The sequence below is a fragment of the Heptranchias perlo genome, chromosome 5, assembly GCF_035084215.1.
Source record: "Heptranchias perlo isolate sHepPer1 chromosome 5, sHepPer1.hap1, whole genome shotgun sequence".
In the NCBI taxonomy this organism is placed as follows: domain Eukaryota; kingdom Metazoa; phylum Chordata; class Chondrichthyes; order Hexanchiformes; family Hexanchidae; genus Heptranchias; species Heptranchias perlo.
Genome location: NC_090329.1, coordinates 104,235,810 through 104,256,388, shown reverse-complemented (window position 1 = coordinate 104,256,388; position 20,579 = coordinate 104,235,810). Strand labels below are relative to the sequence as shown.

General features: G+C 43.4%; 1 protein-coding gene across 2 annotated transcripts in view; it reads left to right on the top strand.

The window, feature by feature from the left end:
- The window catches only part of ascc3 (activating signal cointegrator 1 complex subunit 3), a 599,461-nt gene that overhangs the window by 40,412 nt on the left and 538,470 nt on the right, over window positions 1-20,579 (top strand). For both annotated transcript variants that reach the window (XM_067984949.1, XM_067984950.1), the window contains exon 4: window positions 16,627-17,210. In XM_067984949.1, coding sequence (XP_067841050.1) covers window positions 16,627-17,210 — 584 coding nt within the window. The remainder of the gene's footprint in view (window positions 1-16,626; window positions 17,211-20,579) is intronic.

The following is a 20,579-nucleotide window of genomic DNA, read 5'->3' as shown; positions in this document are numbered from 1 at the left end:
CCACCATCAAACTCACCATGGACTACTCCTCAGAATCGGTTTCTTTCTTGGACACACAAATCTCCATCAAAGACGGGCACCCCAGCACCTCACTCTACCGCAAGCCCACGGACAACCTCACGATGCTCCCCATTTCCAGCTTCCACCCCAACCACGTCAAAGAGGCCATCCCCTATGGACAGGCCCTACGAATACACAGGATCTGCTCAGACGAGGAGGAACGCGATGGACACCTACAGACGCTGAAAGACGCCCTCGTAAGAACGGGATATGACGCTCGACTTGTCGATCGACAGTTCCGACGGGCCACAGCGAAGAATCGCATAGACCTCCTCAGAAGACAAACACGGGACGCAACCAACAGAGTACCCTTCGTCGTCCAGTACTTCCCTGGAGCGGAGAAACTACACCATGTTCTCCGCAGCCTTCAACATGTCATCGATGACGACGAACACCTCGCTAAGGCCATCCCCACGCCTCCACTGCTCGCCTTTAAACAGCCACCCAACCTCAAACAGACCATCGTTCGCAGCAAGTTACCCAGTTTTCAGGAGAACAGCGTCCACGACACCACACAACCCTGCCACGGCAACCTCTGCAAGACATGCCAGATCATCGACACGGATACCACCATCACACTAGAGGACACCACCCACCAGGTGCATGGTTCATACTCCTGTGACTCGGCCAACGTTGTTTACCTCATACGTTGCAGGAAAGGATGCCCCGGAGCATGGTACATTGGCGAGACCATGCAGATGCTGCTACAACGGATGAACGGACACCGCGCAACAATCGCCAAACAGGAGGGTTCCCTCCCAGTCGGGGAACACTTTAGCAGTCAAGGACATTCAGCCACCGATCTTCGGGTAAGCGTTCTCCAAGGCGGCCTTCGAGACACACGACAACGCAAAATCGTCGAGCAGAAGTTGATAGCCAAGTTCCGCACCCATGAGGACGGCCTCAACCGGGATCTTGGGTTCATGTCACGCTACACGTAACCCCACCAGCAAAAAGGGGGGGAAAAAATTATATGTTTTTAAAAATTCTCTCTCTCTCTGTCTCTCTGCCATTTTGAGTTTCTTTCTGCCTGCCTGTGTAATAGACACAATGTATATCTAGTGTACTGGGATGTGCTGTTCTCCGTGACTGGCCTGTTTGAATAACAACGACACCTTTTGATTGGTGTGATGCTGTCCCAACATAGTATAAGATATGCGATTTGAGAACCTTTTCATTCATTCATCTGACGAAGGAGATAATCTCCGAAAGCTTGTGATTTTAAAATAAATTTGTTGGACTATAACCTGGTGTTGTAAGATTCCTTACATTTATTTCAGTTAGGTGAACACATAGAATGGCAGTTATGATTGAACTCACTTAATTCAAACAGTACAATTTATCTTTGTGCAATGATACTAAATAAAGAACATGTCAAGCTTCCTCACATCAGTCGACTATCTTCTTGATTTAAGTAAATAACTTCTAATTATTCCAGATCTTGATAAAAGCCCTCAAAGCTTTCTCTTTAAAAGCCTGACTCTTCTTGCAGACTTCCTGTTTCAAAAAGTTTCTTTCTGCCAGTCTGTGTACTTGCCTCTATCTTGTACCTCTCCATTCATATGGAGCTTAAAGTACTGAGTCTAAAATATCTCTGATTATACCGAGAGATTTTACATAGTATGTGCCATCGAAATTATAGAATTGTCAATCCACATGCTGACGGTAATTTGCTTTGATGTAAAAGCTGATCTTTTAAACTGTAGGATGGGGTATTTTACTTTTTAACTGACATGCTGAGTGACCTGAATAATTCTTTAAAACATTTTCCTCAGTTCCAGCTAATTTTCCAGTGGCATTACTCGTGAGTTGGAGGATGTGCTTTTCTTCCTAATGATTGGATCATTATTTCTTGCAACATAAAAGATACCTGTGACAGAAAATACCCAGCGCACAAACATTCGAAATAAATTATTATATAATCCAAAATCTAGAATTAAGCTAAAGAACTTAGAATTCAGCAGCAAACTGAAGTTCTTTTCCCCTAACAAGTTGCATTTAATGTATATAACACCCTTTAATGAGTGGCGATGGGGTATTTTTTCTTTATAAAAGATGGGAACGTGTATGTACATAAAATACACAATTTAAAACATAGTATTAAGAAATAAAAGATTTACATACAGAAAGAAAACATGGCAATAAAGAATGTGATTATGAATATGAAAGGGGTGTTTTTTAAGAAATAAATGGAATTGCACATGTCTGAAAGTGCAAGATTCAGCACACTGTGGATATGATTTCGAATGGGGGAAGAAAATTTTTAAAAAATAAACATTTAAAAAGTTAAATCAAAGGAGATCAATAGCAACACAGCAAAATATGAGAGGACAATTACAAAAAAAAAGTAAGGAAGTGTAAAAGGTTGTGTGCATACAGAAAATTGGGCTGTGGTTCATTCATGAGCAGTAACATAAACAAAAGTGAGTAACAAAGCCCAGATGAAAAATTGAACCTCTGGAGTCCAGACACAGTTAAGCCTCTGGAAATAAATTTAGAACACCGTACAGACAACTGTGTGGCTGCGTTTAATAATAATATGGATAATGTAATGTTTTGAGGATTGTATAATTTTTTTTGTTTTTTATTTGTTCATGGGATGTGGACATCGCTGGCAAGGCCAGCATTTATTGCCTATCCCAAATTGCACTTGAGAAGGTGGTAGTGAGCTGCCGCCTTGAAGCGCTGCAATCCGTGTGGTGAAGGTTCTCCCACAGTGCTGTTAAGTAGGGGGTTCCAGGATTTTGACCCAGCGACGATGAAGGAACGGCGATATATTTCCAAATCAGGATGGTGTGTGACTTGGAGGGGAACGTGCAGGTGGTGGTGTTCTCATGCGCCTGCTGCCCTTGTCCTTCTTGGTGGTAGAGGTTGCGGGTTTGGCTGGTGCTGTCAAAGAAGCCTTGGCGAGTTGCTGCAGTGCATTCTGTAGATGGTACACATTGCAGCCCCGGTGCACCGATGGTGAAGGGAGTGCACGTTTCTGGTGGTGGATGGGGTCTTAATCCAGCGGGCTGCTTTGTCCTGGATGGTGTCAAGTTTCTTGAGTGTTGTTGGAGCTGCATTCATCCAGGCAAGTGGAGAGTATTCCATCACACTCCTGACTTGTGCCTTTGTATATGGTGGAAAGGCTTTGTGGAGTCAGGAGGTGAGTCACTCGCCGCAGAATACTCAGCCTCTGACCTGCTCTTGTAGCCACAGTATTTATGTTTCTGGTCAATGGTGACCCCCAGGACATTGATAGTGGGGGATTCGGCGATGGTAATGCCATTGAATGTCAAGGGGAGGTGGTTAGACTCTCTCTTGTTGGAGATGGTCATTGCCTGGCACTTGTCTGGCGCGAATGTTACTTGCCACTTATGAGCCCAAGCCTGGATGTTGTCCAGGTCTTGCTGCATGTGGGCACGGACTGCTTCATTATCTGAGGGGTTGGGAATGGAACTGAACACTGCAATCATCAGCAAACATCCCCATTTCTGACGTTATGATGGAGAGAAGGCCATTGATGAAGCAGCTGAAGATGGTTGGGCCTAGGACATTGCCCTGAGGAGCTATATGACAATATATGAGGAGCTATAGCTGATGAGCTATAGGACAACACTGAAAATTGTTAATCTGTCACATTACATTTGCTGTACCTTGCAGAGTTGGCTTTGTAAAAAAAAAAGCGCAATGAGGATATATGATACTGTCTGCTGTCTTTTCATTACATATGTTTTCAATTTACTTTTCAGGAAACTTTTGGCAGCTGCATTTAAATTGTATTAGAACATTTTAGTTTCTTTGATTTATTTGTAACTCTTGCGACTTATTTTAGTTACCTGTCTCAATTGCCCAGCCACAAAGTAGTCTTCGGTTGACTTGACACTAAACCTCTGTAACCTATACTAAGATAGTTATCCACACTGCACGTAAAAATGAAATAGGAAAATTATTTGATGTTCTTGGAGTCATATGATGTGATGTCTTGTTGCATGCGGGCACGGACTGCTTCATTACCTGCGGGGTTGTGAATGGAACTGAACACTGCTATCATCAGTGCACGTCCCCACTTCTGACCTTATGATGGAGGGAAGGTCACTGATGAAGCAGCTGAGGATGGTTGGGCCAAGGACACTGCTCCAAGGAACTCCTGCAGCAATGTCCTGGGGCTGAGATGATTGGCCTCCAACAACCGCTACCATCTTCCTTTGTGCGAGGTATGACTCCAGCCACTGGAGAGTTTTCCCCCTGATTCCCATTGACTTCAATTTTATTAGGGCTCCTTGGTGCCACACTCGGTCAAATGCTGCCTTGATGTCAAGGGCAGTCACTCTCACCTCACCTCTGGAATTCAGCTCTTTTGTCCATGTTTGGACCAAGGCTGTAATGAGGTCTGGAGCCGAGTGGTCCTGGCGGAACCCAAACTGAGCATCGGTGAGCAGGTTATTGGTGAGTAAGTGCCGCTTGATAGCACTGTCGACGACACCTTCCATCACTTTGCTGATTGAGAGTAGACTGATGGGGCGGTAATTGGCCAGATTGGATTTGTCCTGCTTTTTGTGGACAGGACATAGCTGGGCAATTTTCCACATTGTCGGGTAGATGCCAGTGTTGTAGCTGTACAGGAACAGCTTGGCTAGAGGCGCGGCTAGTTCTGGAGCACAAGTCTTCAGCACTACAGCCAGGATGTTGTTGGGGCCCATAGCCTTTGCTGTATCCTGTGCACTCAGCCGTTTCTTGATATCACATGGAGTGAATCGAATTGGCTGAAGACTGGCTTCTGTGATGTTGGGGATATCAGGAGGAAGCCGAGATGGATCAACCTCTCGGCACTTCTGGCTGAAGATGGTTGCAAATGCTTCGGCCTTGTCTTTTGCACTCACATGCTGGGCTCTGCCATCATTGAGGATGGGGATGTTCGCAGAGCTTCCTCCTCCCGTTAGTTGTTTAATTGTCCACCACCATTCACTACTGGATGTAGCAGGACTGTAAAGCTTTGATCTGATCCGTTGGTTGTAGAATTACTTAGCTCTGGCTATAGCATGTTTCTTCTGCTGTTTAGCATGCAAGTAATCCTGTGTTGTAGCTTCACCAGGTTGGCACCTCATTTTTTGGTACACTTGGTGCTGCTCCTGGCATGCTCTTCTACATTCCTCATTGAACCAGGATTGATCCCCTGGCTTGTTGGTAATGGTAGAGTGAGGAATATGCCGGGCCATGAGGTTACAGATTGTGCTGGAATGCAATTCTGCTGATGGTCCACAGCGCCTCATGGATGCCCAGTTTTGAGCTGCTAGATCTGTTCTGAATCTATCCCATTTAGCGCGGTGGTAGTGCCACACAACAAGTTGGATGGTGTCGTTAGTGTGAAGATGGGACTTCATCTCCACCAGGACTGTGCGGTGGTCACTCCTACCAATACATGACAGAATGCATCTGCGACAGATTAATCTCTGTACCTTGGTCAACTGCGACTTGCACATGGCTACTGAGTACTCTACTAGAGGGACGCTGGTATTTGCAGAATGGCATATCATTAAGACTCTGCACCTGCAGAAAAGAAAAGAAATGGAAAAATTACAGTATTAAAGCCATTTTGATGTTTTGGGTAACTTTATTGCTGCAGCAATATTTAGTTCTGTTTTATAATGTGTGAAGTGAAAATGAACAAAAATGAACCACTTGGCTCAGGAAGAACAGTTTCCTTGAATCTGCTGGTGGTCTAAAGCTTAAAGTTAGCAAGTCTGCAAAATCAAGATTATAGGTCACAGAAAGAACTTAAATTTAAGATTGTTGTTTTTACATAAGAACATAAGAATTAGGAGCAGGATTAGGCCAATCGGCCCCTCGAGCCTGCTCCGCCATTCAATAAGATCATGGCTGATCTGATCCTAACCTCAAATCTAAATTCATGTCCAATTTCCTGCCCGCTCCCCGTAACCCCTAATTCCCTTTACTTCTAGGAAACTGTCTATTTCTGTTTTAAATTTATTTAATGATGTAGCTTCCGCAGCTTCCTGGGGCAGCAAATTCCACAGACTAACTTTGAGTTTTTTGTTGGTATATTGGACATGGAAGGGTAGGTGCTGTCTAAATGTGAATTTCTAGATTGACTGGGTTATGCATTTGAATGGTATTAGCTGCTTTCTCTTTGGTGAATCTGCTTGTTCAAGTGTTGTATATTAGTTGCACCACCCTGTAATTAGATATTAGTTTCTGTATTTGAAATTTGAGATTTTCCTTTACCTTCAGATGTTTACGGTTTGATATCTGGTTGTCTGTGATGTAGTCTATTTCTGATTATTGGTATGTTGGACTTTGTTTAGCCTGTGCTTCTGAGTGATGCCTGGTGAGTGTTGTCTTAAGGTCTCTGCGTCATTCAGCAATGACTAGAGTACTTCATTGAAACAATAATTCTGTGATGGGCTCACAAATATGCAGACTGAAGAGTAACTTACTATGTTCAGAAATCCATTCCTTACCAGCTTTGTCTACCTGTGTAGTGCTGTATGCTTTCTCACATTTTTTTGGTCAATGTTCATGGTTTTTACACAATTAGAAAAGATGCGCTTCATGGAAGTATTAGCAGGACATGCGTGCACTTAACAAAAGAAAATCAAAACTAGACAGAGTTGTATTTAAATACTTGTATTTTTCCTTGACAACAGGGTTGGACTAACCCGGATGCACTTTGGAGATGGATTGCAGTGGTACTGACGTAGATACCTATCGGTATAAATGTGCCTTCCGATAAGTGGCTGAGTTGTCCTGTTTAATTTTGCCACCTTGACTTCTCCAGCCAAACGAGTCAGAAAACATTAGCATGCTGCATGCACACACAACCTATGTTTTTTTTAAAAGTAAACACAGCTAGAGATGGCTGACTTGAAATGACTCGGCTCCAATCAGTTCATTAATGAGCCCGGATTATAACTCCAGTGTGAGGGTTGAAGACTAAGGGGGTTAAATTGGATAACCCCCGCAAATGGATGTGGGGATCGCGGTACCCGATTAACTCGTGCCCGTTCATTCATGCTCCCTGCTGTTTTAAATGATTGCTACGTGCAGCCAACGCTACCTGCGCCATTCATTGGCTGCGTGCCTCAGCAGGGGGCCCGATACCGCGAGTGGCTAACGCTATTTAAAGGAAGCCTGCACCTCTTAAAGGGGAGGTGCACTGTGGCTGATGGAATTGGTGACCAGAAGTGGATTGTTTTATGAAGTTGGCTCAACCCGTGAGACAGTGTGCACCAAGGTTCACTGACCATGCACTGGAGGCCTTATGCAAGAGATGGAGGGAAAGAGGTACATCCTGTATCCGCAGAGGGGCAGGAGGCCCTCCAGACGTATGCTCAGGAGGCAGTGGGAGGAAGTAGCGGAGGAGGTCAATGCCAGGAGCATAGCTCCCAGAAAATGGGTGAAGTGCAGGAAGATGTTCAATGATTTAACATGAGTTGTTTAGGTGAGTAGGTTCAATCTTCAAGTGGCATATCCTACCAACTGCATCACTAGCCTCATCCACTGCTCAATTCACTACACCCCCCCTCCCCCCCCCCCCCCACCCAATCAGCGACCTACCAACAATCTCTTTCAATCAGTACTCAATCGTTCAAATCACAGGCTTTATTTCACCCTCACACACTTAGCATTGTTGTAAGCCTCACACCCACAACTCACAGCTGACACACACATAATTGGCAGCTATTCAACCATGACAGCCACATCACCCAAACTTTTTGCAGGACACTCACTGACACACTTCCCTCTTCCTTGCAGGAGAAGGTGGCACATAACAGGAGGCAGCAATGAGCAACTGGAGAAGGACAAGCGTGCCCACACGTTTTAACCCCCATGGAGGAGACAGTGCAGGCCATCATGGGAAGGGCCATTGCTGAGGCCATGGCCATTGGCGGTGGCGGAGGGATCGATTGATGAAGGTCTCTGCGTATCTAATTCTCCTCTCTTCCCACTTCTCCCTCACCCCACAAGCTGCAGATGGTGTAAGCATGCACTACTTACTCTCTCCCCTCATCACAACCCAGCCCTTGTCCCTTTTACATTCAGATACTCAAGAACTGAAATCCTGTCTGAGGAGGAGGAGGAAGAAGGTAGTGATGATTAAGAGACACCGTCATTTGATCTTGCACTCGCACCCACCAGCTCAGAGTCTGATACTGCACGTACTTTAGAGGTTAGGATAGAGGAGGGATCTGCACGTGGTGAGATACCGGGCATGTGTCCACAGGAGCCAGGACGGGGGGAAAGGATACTGCAGGTGCCAGCTTGCCGCAGGGCGAGGTCGCATATGAGTTCTGCTGCAGAAGATTGAGATAAGGACATCGATGACCCAGGCTATTGATGAAGGCTGATGGGTGTACACAACCAAATGCTTTGTGCGCAGGCTTTCCAGTGCACCATGTCAAGGAACATGGATAAGTCCAGCTCCAACTTGGCACAGGGTTATACACAGAGCTTGGAGCCCATCCTTTCCAACATGTAATGGGTGGTCACCTCCATCAGCACTCCTGTGGAATCCACCCTGATGCAGCCTTTGGTGACCAATATCACAGCTTCCATCAAAGGTCTGGCTGCTGCCTTGGAAGCTCAGATTGCTGCCATTGTGGCTCTGGATACCACTGTTGAAAGGGGCTTTCAAGGTGTCACAGCACTCCAGCAATCCATTCTCCAACAGATCATCAGAATTGCTGAGGCTCTGCCCCGGAAGAGTGGCAGTGGCTCCATGGAAGACATTCCTGCTATCATCCTGAGAGGATGACAGCCTTCCTGCTCCCACCCCTGCCACTTCGCTAGTGCCCATGCTGTTGCCTGTCAGCCAGCCAGCCCAGACTGCTGCAGTCCAGGCCGAGATAGTGTAGTCTGAAGCCGGGCCCTCTAGGCCCAGAGCTGCTCGAGGTTGTTCTCCAAGGCCATCTGCAGTCACCTCAATTAAGGTCAGCAGCTTTCCACCTCCTGTGCTGCAGCCACTGGGGAAGCACCTTGTAGGAGCACTAGGAAAGGTAAAGGCACACTCTATATAGGCACTAAGGGAATGCACAAGGGTGAATAGTTTCATTTTTGTCTGCATTATTTAATGAGTGAATTTCTAAATGAGGATTTTAATTTGCATTTGGTGGTGGTTTTTATTTCTGTGGTGAGCTGAGGAAGAAATATGTGTAATCATAAAGAGGACAATGTGATGGTCAGTGAGAGGACACGTAAGGAGTGTGGGACTGTTGGTGAGTGGGGAGGAGTATTTGAGGTTACTGGTATTGCTTGTTAATAATCTGATCATGTAGAGCTCTGGCAGAAAGGGCCTCTCTATGTTGTAGCCTCTCTTCCTCCACTTCCTCCTCCTCTTGCAAATGTTTCTCAGCTTCTTGCCTGATAGGTGCTGGCAAGGGCTGTTCCCTCATAATAGCCAGGTTGTGCAGCTTACGGCATTCTACCACAAATCTCGATAACCGTTGAGCTGAGTACTGCAGGGCTCCTCCAGAGCAGTCCAGGCAGCGGAATGGTTGCTTGGACGCCGATGGTGTGCTCTGATGTTCATTGTGGTAGCATTGTAGGCCTGCTGTGCACGTGTGCACTGGGTCCTTACCGCAGCCACGTCATGAGGGGATAACCCTTTTCGCCCAGTAGCCAGCCTTGGACTTGCCGTGCTAGTTCAAATACAGGTTAAACAGAGGACTGCAGAATGAACAAATCATGACTGCTGCCAGGATAGCGGGCATTCACCTGCATGATGCACTGCCTGTAGTCGCACATCAGCTGCACATTGAGGGAGTGGAATCCCTTTCTGTTGATGAATATGTCCGAGTGCAGATGAGCACGCAAGGCAATGTGTGTGCAGTCAACGGCACCCTGCACCATGGGGAAGCCTGCAATCTGCAAAACCTTGTGCTCACTCCTCCTGCTTGCCTCTGGTGAGAAGGAATGAGATGAATGTGCTTCTCATTGTATAGATAGCCTCAGTGACCTCCCTTATACTGCAGTGCAATGCAAACAGCAAGATGGTGCTTATATCTCCAGCAGCAGCCTGAAAGGAGCCACGGTCACCTTGATAGCCACAGGCAATGCTGTCCTCGCCCTGTTTTGAGGCTGCAGTTGTGGCTGCAGCAGTTGAAAAATTTCAGTCACTATCTCCTTTGTGAACCGAAGACGTCTGATGCACTGGTCGTCGCTGAAGTTTGAGGTAGGAGAATTGCTCTCTGAACACCCGCCGCCGATATGGCCTCCTGCTGAGTGCTCTGCTCCTGCTCCTCCTACCTCCTCTTCTAGCAGTTTGTCCTGCTCTTCGTGGCCACTGCTCATACTCCCAGTCATGTTCAATTCCCAGAGGAAGTTCTACCAGGCTACCCATGTCTGGAAGCGACTTTTTTCAGCACATTATTTCAAATGGCACAAAACGTATTGCAAGATCAGCCAGACTACTCACTTAACTTTAGTCACGTATAGGAAACCTCCAAAAACGCGTACAATTGCACTAGCAGCCAGAAGAAAAAAACCAGCAACTAACCTGTAAGTACTTTATGATCCCTTTTTAAATAGCACTGGTGTGGCGGTCCTTCAATCCGTTTAACGTTGTGTTCAGCTGTGTGAGGTTAAGATGGTGTTGGCTGGAGTGTGGAGTTGCAAATTGGCAGCGGTGGCTTCAAATCAGCATTGTGCATTGATTCATGTCATAATCTTCCCACTCTGCATGTTGCCGGCGGGCGCGCAAACGCCTTTACCAAGATGCCGTTGAAGTGCGTGCGTGCATCTCAGACCCCATTTTTGAGACTTAGGTTTCCGCATAGAGCAAAAAAGCAGGTGCTACACGTCCCAATTTAATCCCTTAAATTAACAAAATGGAGATTGATTAGAGGGAACATGAGGTAAAAATCCAGATGGGAACATTTTGTTGGTAGTTGTAATCTGGATTAGCGAAACTGAAGGTTCACCAGTAATGTGCTATTCCGCATTAAATTAAGGTCCTGAAAGATTGTGCTGAATTTAATTGGGTGTATGAAAGGAAAAATTGATCAAAATTTCTTAAGTGGCTCATGCAGTGCAGTGATGCAGTTTGAGCAGCTAAGATTTGACATCCTGAAAGATCAGGATCTTGCCAGGCTTTTGAATAAAAGCCAATTATCATATCATTCCTCTTCAAAGAGTGGCTATAATTAATGTCACTGCTCAGATTTGTGTTCACACCTGTCTCCTGACTTGATTAATGCCTTTATTTGGTGATAGCTAAACAAAATAGTCCGAGAGATTAACTGTTGAATCTGCAGTTGCATAAATTGCACCACATTTTTATGCCCCAAACTGCAAAACTGAGCGCCACAGCCTACATCTGGTCCATTGTCAGTTACTTCTACCTCATTTACATCATCTACGTATGCCCCTGCCTCATCTGTTTCGCTGTTGAAAACCTCCAGTCACATGATTTTTTTTCAACCCTTCTTGCTGGCCTCCCCTATACAAATTCATTCCGAACTCGACATTCCACGTCCTAGCCTGCATAAAATCCTGTGCTTGAGTCAGATCTGTCCTCTCCGACCTCCAGCACATGGACTTTAAAATCTCATCTTTGAATCCCTCCATGGCTCTGATCCACTCTACTTCAGTCCCTGACTGTGGTTTACTGTGCATCTACCCTTTCCCTCCGCACCAGACAGGCTGCACCTTGTGCTCCAGAGATTGAAAGGGTTGCTGACTCTCTGGTAGCCTAGATGAAGTATGGTAAGACTCCGATTCTTCCTGAAAAAAGAACTGAAGCAGCTGGATATTAGGCCACTGTATATTTACTATTGATTGCCAGTGGTGTTACCTTTACTTTGACCTGCATGACTGACTGATCAGTGTGAACTTGGCAGTGTCAGCACAACAGACATTCTAGCAGAGCTAGGTGCTGCTCTAAAGTATCTGAAATGCAATCAGCCAAGGAAAGTCAAAGCTAGCTTCTACCTGCCATTCTTAAGTCCCTGGTTTCAGACAATCAAAGGAATGATTTTCCTCCTGTAAGACAAGTTCAGCACCATACAAAATGGACGATATGCTGTCCAGGCACACGTGAGGTACAGGCATAACACCCCAGGTGGCTGCTTCATGTTGCTGGATGCAAAACTGTTCATGTAGCATATCCAGCACTTCTTGCACAGTGGTCTCTGCATGTTCCTTCCTCATTGCTCTACCTGGATCAGGAAAGAGGGCAGAGTATGTGTTTCAGTATCTTGGTGCTCCAAGCTGGTCAAAATATACAAGTCATCATAAATCTCACCTCCAATCCTTGTATGACTTTGATATACTATTGAAATGATGGTTGAATAAATGATGGACTAAGACCATATCTCACATGAATCTACAAATGTGATAAATAACTCAAGTTCAACCTTCACACACAAAACTTACTGCCAGTTTACTCCTCTTCATATGGATACTAAGGAGCTTTTTCCCTTCGTTGAGGGTTCTATAACAAGGGGACATAGATTCAAGGTAAAAGGCGGGAGGTTTAGAGGGGATTTGAGAAAGAACTTTTTCACCCAGAGGGTGGTTGGAGTCTAGAACTCACTGCCTGAAAGGGTTGTGGAGGCAGGAACCCTCACAACATTCAAGAAGCATTTGGATGAGCACTTGAAATGCCATAGCATACAAGGCTACGGACCAAATGCTGGAATATGGGATTAGAGTAGACAGGGCTTGATGGCCGGCGCGGACACGATGGGCCGAAGGGCCTCTATCCGTGCCGTATAACTCTATGACTCTATAATTTGTAGTTGCCTCCCTGCTATATTTGTTTTGTGGTAATCTACAGAGATTCAGGCATTCAATATTGCAAAGTGTAGGGTAGTGCATTATTATACTAAAAATAGCAAATATGATTTTAAAGAGTACATTGTTAGGATGTCAGGAAAAAGATGTTGATATAATAGTTGATTGCACATTGAAAGTTTTGCATTGTAGAACAGCAGTGCAAATTAAATGGGTGTGGAAGTAGATCCATGCAAAATTAGTTCAGTGATGTGATGCACTCTGAAGCATCATTGACACCATATGTGAAATTTTGTATCAGCTGAATTCATTGTACCTGCAAAATGTTAGAAATACTGGAACGAATTTAGCGAAGAGCAACAAAGTTGATTCCAGATATTAGATCACAGAAGAGAGGCTGAAGATCATGGGATTCTTTTGTATATAAAGAAAATTGATTAGATGTGCAAACTAGTATAGGTGAAACAGGGTGCAAGCTAAAAAGGCCATGTACAGGATTTAACTTGATGAATAGCTTTATGCTTAATCATGAGAAATCACCAGATTATCTGTTTTAGTGATGTTGATTGAGGGATAAATATTGGCCAGACACTGGGCGAACTATCTGCTCTTCAAATAGTACTGCGGGACCTTTCACGTTCACCTGAGAAAGCACACAGGACCTCTGTTTAATGTTTCATCCAAAGTGCAACACTCGCTCCGTACTGCACTGAAGTGTCAGCCTAGATTATGTGCTTAAATCTCTGGAGTGGGACTTGAACTCATGACCTTCTGACTCAGCGGCGAGAGTGCTATCACTGAGCCAAGTCTGACGCTTTGATACTTAGTCAGTGGTACTGTTCAAAATATAATTAAGTTCCTGACTGAGCAGAGAGTAGAGGACAGGCTTGGGGCAGTGGGAAAAAAAAGTCTTTTTTTGAGTTTTGAAACAAGATTTAGCTACTGAGCAAACTGGAGTGGCTTTTTTTCCTTTTCAACAGCAGATGATTAATGCAATAAAGTTAATGCTGGTAAATGACATTTGTAACTTGTCTCCTATTTAAAGTAAATATTGGAAAATGTGCACTAATATGTTAGATAAATGGTTCATGAATTTGTTGAGATCTGCTTTTATGTTTTGGAGACTTAAATAAAAATTCAGTAATTATATGACTAAGTTGGCAGTAATAGATAGTGGGCATTATTCATGTGAACATCCTCCACACAACTTCAGAAGCAAGTCCTGGCTACCATGGACACACTTTCAGTGGTTTGTCCACTATTTGAATAACAATAACTCTTAAGCTCGATATCCTAATTTTAATGTTGGGTTCACAAATGACATTGGATTTGCAAAGAAACAATTTTTTTGCCTCTCTCAAGGAGCATTGTCATGGAATGTGATAGGAAAAAAATTACATCATTTTTGCATATCTTTATGAATTATTTAGTCTAGGATTGGCACACCTTTAAACATAAACTTTCTTTGTTTTGTCATTGACAGTGAATCTGACCAGCTGCCATTTAGTAACGATGGACTGTAGCACTGTCTACATTCATTTGTAATTTTCAACATTCTTTTGGGTCAATTTTAATATGTTAGCATGATGCTGTAATATTAGTTTTGATTTAGTACTGTAAATGTAGTTCTAATTTTGTGTAGCATCCTTCTTGTGGCTAATTGGTACTTTTGTGCCCTTATTCATTATCTTTGCTAATGAGGCAGTACCTTGAGGGAAGATTTACTGACTTAAACAATTAAATACTACAGGTTTGAACAGGTAAAGTGATATTGTGTTGCTTTTAATATCAACCTTCATTAAATGACTGGAAAAAAACTTTCATTTTGAGGCTGTTAAGGTCAGGTTATAATTTTTAAAGTGGTTATTATGTTTGAAATGGAAGTGTACTACCAACATAAAATGTAGAACTAGAGTAGATTTTATCAAAAAAGAAAACATGATTTGTGCTTTTCTGGAACAGAGTTTATGAAAATTGATTTGGTGTAGAAAGTGTATTCATTCTGCTCTCTATGCAAAACTGAGACTAAATATTCATTACGCAGACATTGCAAACTGGGTTACCACACATTTTGGGTCATTAACAATTTTGGGAGCTTTTATGTTATAGCTTGCTGCAGCTATTTTATAATGTAAACTAGTTGTACTACAAAAGCAATTGGAATTTTAGGTATTACAAAGAGGATTAAGTACCACTTATCTCTGATTTGCGATTATATCCAAATTGCTAACCTATTTTTCTCAGTCAGGTGTTAACTAACCTGCTGTGCATTATTTTATCTTTCTATTTCAGGAATACAACATTCTTTTGTGAAAACTTGGTGTACCATCAAATTTGTAGATAATTCATTTAATGTAAAATATAATGTATTGTAATTTCTTTTGTTTGTGATGTTTTTAGAAATGAGTAATAGAATCTTCAGCTCCTGCAGGATGAAGGGATCCCTTTTAAACAGTACAGCCTGCTACCAAAGATTGTCTTTTTTTTGTCTTTTTGCATTTCTTTGATCATAAAATAATTCTCAGATCTTTCATGTATCCTAAGGCTCTTCATCCTCGAAAATTAAGTTTGTTTTTCATTACATTGGTTACCCCACCTTGTTATAATAATTTTGAAGTTGACTGAAGTACTGCCCGCGGCTTTGGAAGGGTCACTGTATTGTGGTTACTGTAATTTTTTTTGCTTGTAATGTGTTCTGTTTTAGGTTTTTGGCCGCGCTTACTAATATAAGTCAGCATTAAAGCCAGTGCGTGTTAAATTCTAGAGAGAGAATTAAAATGCATTTAACCTGGTGTAGAGTATGTGCAAAAGAAATTACATTTTAATGCTCATAATTTGCTCAATAAAATGCCTAGTCATTTTCACTCCATTCTGGGTGAATTTTCCATTCAGATTTATAAATAAATGCTTTATAAATGTGAAGGTTAGTTGCCCTGCAAAAAAAAAAGCTGATTTCAAAAATAAATTCTACAATGACCTGGACTTTCTTTTTCATAGAATCAGTCTTACCTGTAAAATTACTCAGTTGGACTTTGGCCACAAGTAGTCTTGATCCTTTGTAAATTTTTATTTGAATTTTTTTTCTCTGGATTAGAAATGTGCCACTGAATACTTTATTCAAGTGCTTGCATTGAAAACCTTGGAACTGTACATTCCAGATTGGAGATGGCTTGCTGTCTACATTGTAGATCTGGTTCTTTGATTTGACTGAGAAATCATAATGAAGAAGCTTACCTTAAATTGTGCTGTTGACCAAATCGGCATGAGAAATTTTATACTTGATGATAAAAGTTAGGTACTTTTAATATTGCCTTGTTTTCTTGTGCAGATCCTTTCACCCTGAAAGGCCTTTTTATGTAGGTTTCAATATTTAAAAAAAAAAATTCATATTGCAGTGATATAGCTAGATATTTGATCAAGGTTGCATTTTTTCTCAACGGATGTGCGTTTTCAAGGAGCTGAAAATCCAGTTGTCAAATCTTGGATCTTTTGCTTGTACAGGCATCTATGAAAAACCTGTTCTATACTGTATCTCGTCATTTTACAATGGCATTTTTTCCCCCATTTCACTCTATTTAGGGATTTACAATAGGTTAGTACCAATCAGTGACTAAAATCATGTATTGTTAGATAGATATTTTTGTAATCAGATCTTGAGCTAATAGGCAACAGAACATTTTGAACCTTGGTGTTGCATTTAAGAGAAATTTTCTGACGTTGCTGTAACATTTTTAATTGACTTGTCGTACGTTGCATGCTATTGCCTACATGTCAGTATAGCAGCTGAAATTTCAGTGGTTTAAATAAAAACTTCTTCAATTTTCTCCACAGTTGGTATTGAACATGAACAGGAGACTGTTGAAAGTGCTGCTGTTTTTCTCTTCAAAACTTTTCATGACAAGGACCATGTTGGACATGAAGAAACAAAAGCTGTTAAGCAAATGTTTGGGCCATTCCCTTCTTCAGCTGCCACTACTGCCTGTAATGCAGTGTATAGAATTGCCTCGCATTTTAGTGAAGAAGAACTACAAACACTAATTTGTGCAAATGAGTCTGCAAGCCAAAATTCTCAAGTACACTTTGGTAAAAATATTAATTTCTCATTTGATTCATTTGCTTTGGAACATTCAGAAGAATTGTCCTTGAATTGCAAGTCAAACAACCAAAAAGATTTCAGTCTAGATTACAATAAGTATTTAAACAATCATCAGGGAGATTTAAAAAATGGATCAGTTGACAGTCCAGATCTAAAATCTTCAAATGAAGTGGATGGTTCATTTTTAAGGCAAGAAGTTGATTGCTATATTATTGGAACTTTACAAGAGTCACCAGATAGACCAACGACAGATGACTTGTGTGGAACATTGTTTGAGATGCTGGCATCTACTAAAAGTGATGATGAACTTCAAAATGAGGTAAGTCAGCATGACGATTGCTAGAGAAAAGCTGTTTAGCTGTTTTTTTTCCTCCCCTTTAAGTGCCATTTGTAAACAATTTTACAACACCAAGTTATAGTCCAGCAATTTTATTTTAAATTCACAAGCTTTTGGAGGCTTCCTCCTTCCTCAGGTGAACGAAATGAAATCCTCGAAATGAAATCGCATTTATAATTCACAGAACAATGCTTGGTGATTACAGACAGTTTTTTCAACTGCCCGTTGCCAAGGCAATCAGTGTGCAGACAGACAGGTGTTACCTGCAAGGTCTCAGAATATACAAATCACCAAAAAAAAACAACAAACAAAAAAAAAGAGATAGAGAGGTAGAAACATAGAAAAGACAGCAACTGACCCGTTATATTAAAAACAGATAACATTTGTTCGCTGGTGGGGTAACGTGTAGCGTGACATGAACCCAAGATCCCGGTTGAGGCCGTCCTCATGGGTGCGGAACTTGGCTATCAATTTCTGCTCGACGATTTTGCGTTGTCGTGTGTCTCGAAGGCCGCCTTGGAGTACGCTTACCCGAAGGTCGGTGGATGAATGTCCATGACTGCTGAAGTGTTCCCCGACTGGGAGGGAACCCTCCTGTCTGGCGATTGTTGCACGGTGTCCGTTCATCCGTTGTCGCAGCGTCTGCATGGTCTCGCCAATGTACCATGCTCTGGGGCATCCTTTCCTGCAACGTATGAGGTAGACAACGTTGGCCGAGTCACAGCAGTATGAACCATGCACCTGGTGGGTGGTGTCCTCTCGTGTGATGGTGGTATCTGTGTCGATGATCTGGCATGTCTTGCAGAGGTTACCGTGGCAGGGTTGTGTGGTGTCGTGGACGCTGTTCTCCTGAAAACTGGATAACTTGCTGCGAACGATGGTCTGTTTGAGGTTCGGTGGCTGTTTAAAGGCGAGTAGTGGAGGTGTGGGGATGGCCATAGCGAGGTGTTCGTCGTCATTGATGACATGTTGAAGGCTGCGGAGAACATGGCGTAGTTTCTCCGCTCCGGGGAAGTACTGGACGACAAAGGGTACTCTGTTGGTTGCGTCCCGTGTTTGTCTCCTGAGGAGGTCTATGCGATTTTTTGCTGTGGCCCGTCGGAACTGTCGATCGATGAATCGAGCGTCATATCCCGTTCTTACGAGGGCGTCTTTCAGCGTCTGTAGGTGTCCATCGCGTTCCTCCTCGTCTGAGCAGACCCTGTGTATTCGCAGGGCCTGTCCATAGGGGATGGCCTCTTTGACGTGGTTAGGGTGGAAGCTGGAAAAGTGGAGCATCGTGAGGTTGTCTGTGGGCTTGCGGTAGAGTGAGGTGCTGAGGTGCCCGTCTTTGATGGCGATTCGTGTGTCCAAGAAAGAAACTGATTCTGAGGAGTAGTCCATGGTGAGCTTGATAGTGGGATGGAACTTGTTGATGTTATCGTGTAGTCTCTTTAGTGATTCCTTGCCGTGGGTCCATAGGAAGAAAATGTCGTCGATGTATCTGGTGTATAGTGTTGGTTGGAGGTCTTGTGCAGTGAAGAAGTCCTGCTCGAACTTGTGCATGAAAATGTTGGCGTATTGGGGTGCGAATTTGGTCCCCATGGCTGTTCCGTGTGTTTGGGTAAAGAACTGGTTATCGAAGGTGAAGACATTGTGATCCAGGATGAAGCGGATGAGTTGTAGGATGGCGTCCGGAGATTGGCTGTTGTTGGTGTTGAGTATTGATGCTGTCGCAGCGATGCCGTCATCGTGGGGGATACTGGTGTAGAGTGCCGAGACGTCCATCGTGGTGAGAAGTGTTCCTGGTTCAACTGGTCCGTGGGTACTGAGTTTTTGTAGGAAGTCTGTAGTGTCGCGACAGAAGCTGGGGGTTCCCTGTACGATGGGTTTCAGGATGCCCTCGATGTATCATGATTAAGAATTAGAGTCTCTCTCCCCCTGTTTCTTTCTTTTCTCTCTCTTTCTTTTTCTTTTTTCTTCTCTCTCTCTTTCTTTCTTCTCTCTCTCTTTCTTTCTCCTCTCTCTCTCTCTCTCTCTCTTTTCTTTTCTCCTCTCTCTCTCTCTCTCTCTCTTTTCCTCTTTTTTTCCCCTTTTTTATCTCTCTCTTTCTTTTCTCTCTTCCTCTCTTCTCTCTTCCTCTCTCTTTTCCTCTTTTTTCTCTTTTCTCTCTCTCTCTTTTCTCCTCTTCTCTCTCTTTTCCTCTCTCTCTTTTCCTCTCTCTCTTTTCCTCTCTCTCTTTTCCTCTCTCTCTCTCTTTCCTCTCTCTCTCTCTTTCCTCTCTCTCTCTCTCTCTTTTCCTCTCTCTCTCTCTCTTTTCCTCTCTCTCTCTCTTTTCCTCTCCCTCTCTCTCTCTTTTCCTCTCCCTCTCTCTCTCTTTTCTCTCCCTCTCTCTCTCTTTTCCTCTCCTCTCTCTCTCTTTTCCTCTCTCTCTCTCTCTTTTCCTCTCTCTCTCTCTCTCTCTCTTTCTTCCTCTCTCTCTCTCTTTTCCTCTCTCTCTCTCCCTCTCTCTTTCTTCCTCTCTCTCTCTTTTCTCTCTCTCTCTCCCTCTCTCTTCCTCTCTCTCTCTCTTTTCCTCTCTCTCTCTCTTTTCCTCTCTCTCTCTCTCTCTTTTCCTCTCTCTCTCTCTCTCTCTCTCTCTTTTCCTCTCTCTCTCTCTTTTCCTCTCTCTCTCTCTTTTCCTCTCTCTCTTTTCTCTCTCTTCTCCCTCTCTCTCTCTTTTCTCTCCTTTTCTCTCTCTCTTTTCTCTCTCTCTCTCTCTCTCTCTCTCTCTCTCTCTCTCTCTCTCTCTTCCTCTCTCTCTCTCTCTCTTTTCCTCTCTCTCTCTCTCTCTTTTCCTTTCTCTCTCTCTTTTTCTTTCTCCCTCTCTTTTCCTCTCTCTTTTTCTCTCTTCTTTCTCTCCCTCTATTTCTTTCTCTCTCTCTCTCTCTCTCTCTTTTTTCTCTCTCTTTCTCTCTCTCTCTCTCTTCCTCTCTCTTTTCTCTCTCTCTTTTCTCTCTCTCTTTTCCTCTCTCTTTTCCTCTCTCTTTCTCTCTCTTTTCCTCTCTCTCTCTCTCTTTTCCTCTCTCTCTCTCTCTCTCTCTTTCTTCCTCTCTCTCTCTCTTTTCCTCTCTCTTTCTTCCTCTCCCTCTCTCTTTCTTCCTCTCTCTCTCTCTTTTCCTCTCTCTCTCTCCCTCTCTCTTTCTTCCTCTCTCTCTCTCTTTTCCTCTCTCTCTCTCTCTTTTCCTCTCTCTCTCTCTCTTTTCCTCTCTCTCTCTTTTCCTCTCTCTCTCTTTTCCTCTCTCTCTCTCTTTCCTCTCTCTCTCTCTCTTTTCCTCTCTCTCTCTCTCTTTTCTCTCTTTTCTCTCTCTTTTTTCTCTCTCTTTTCTCTCA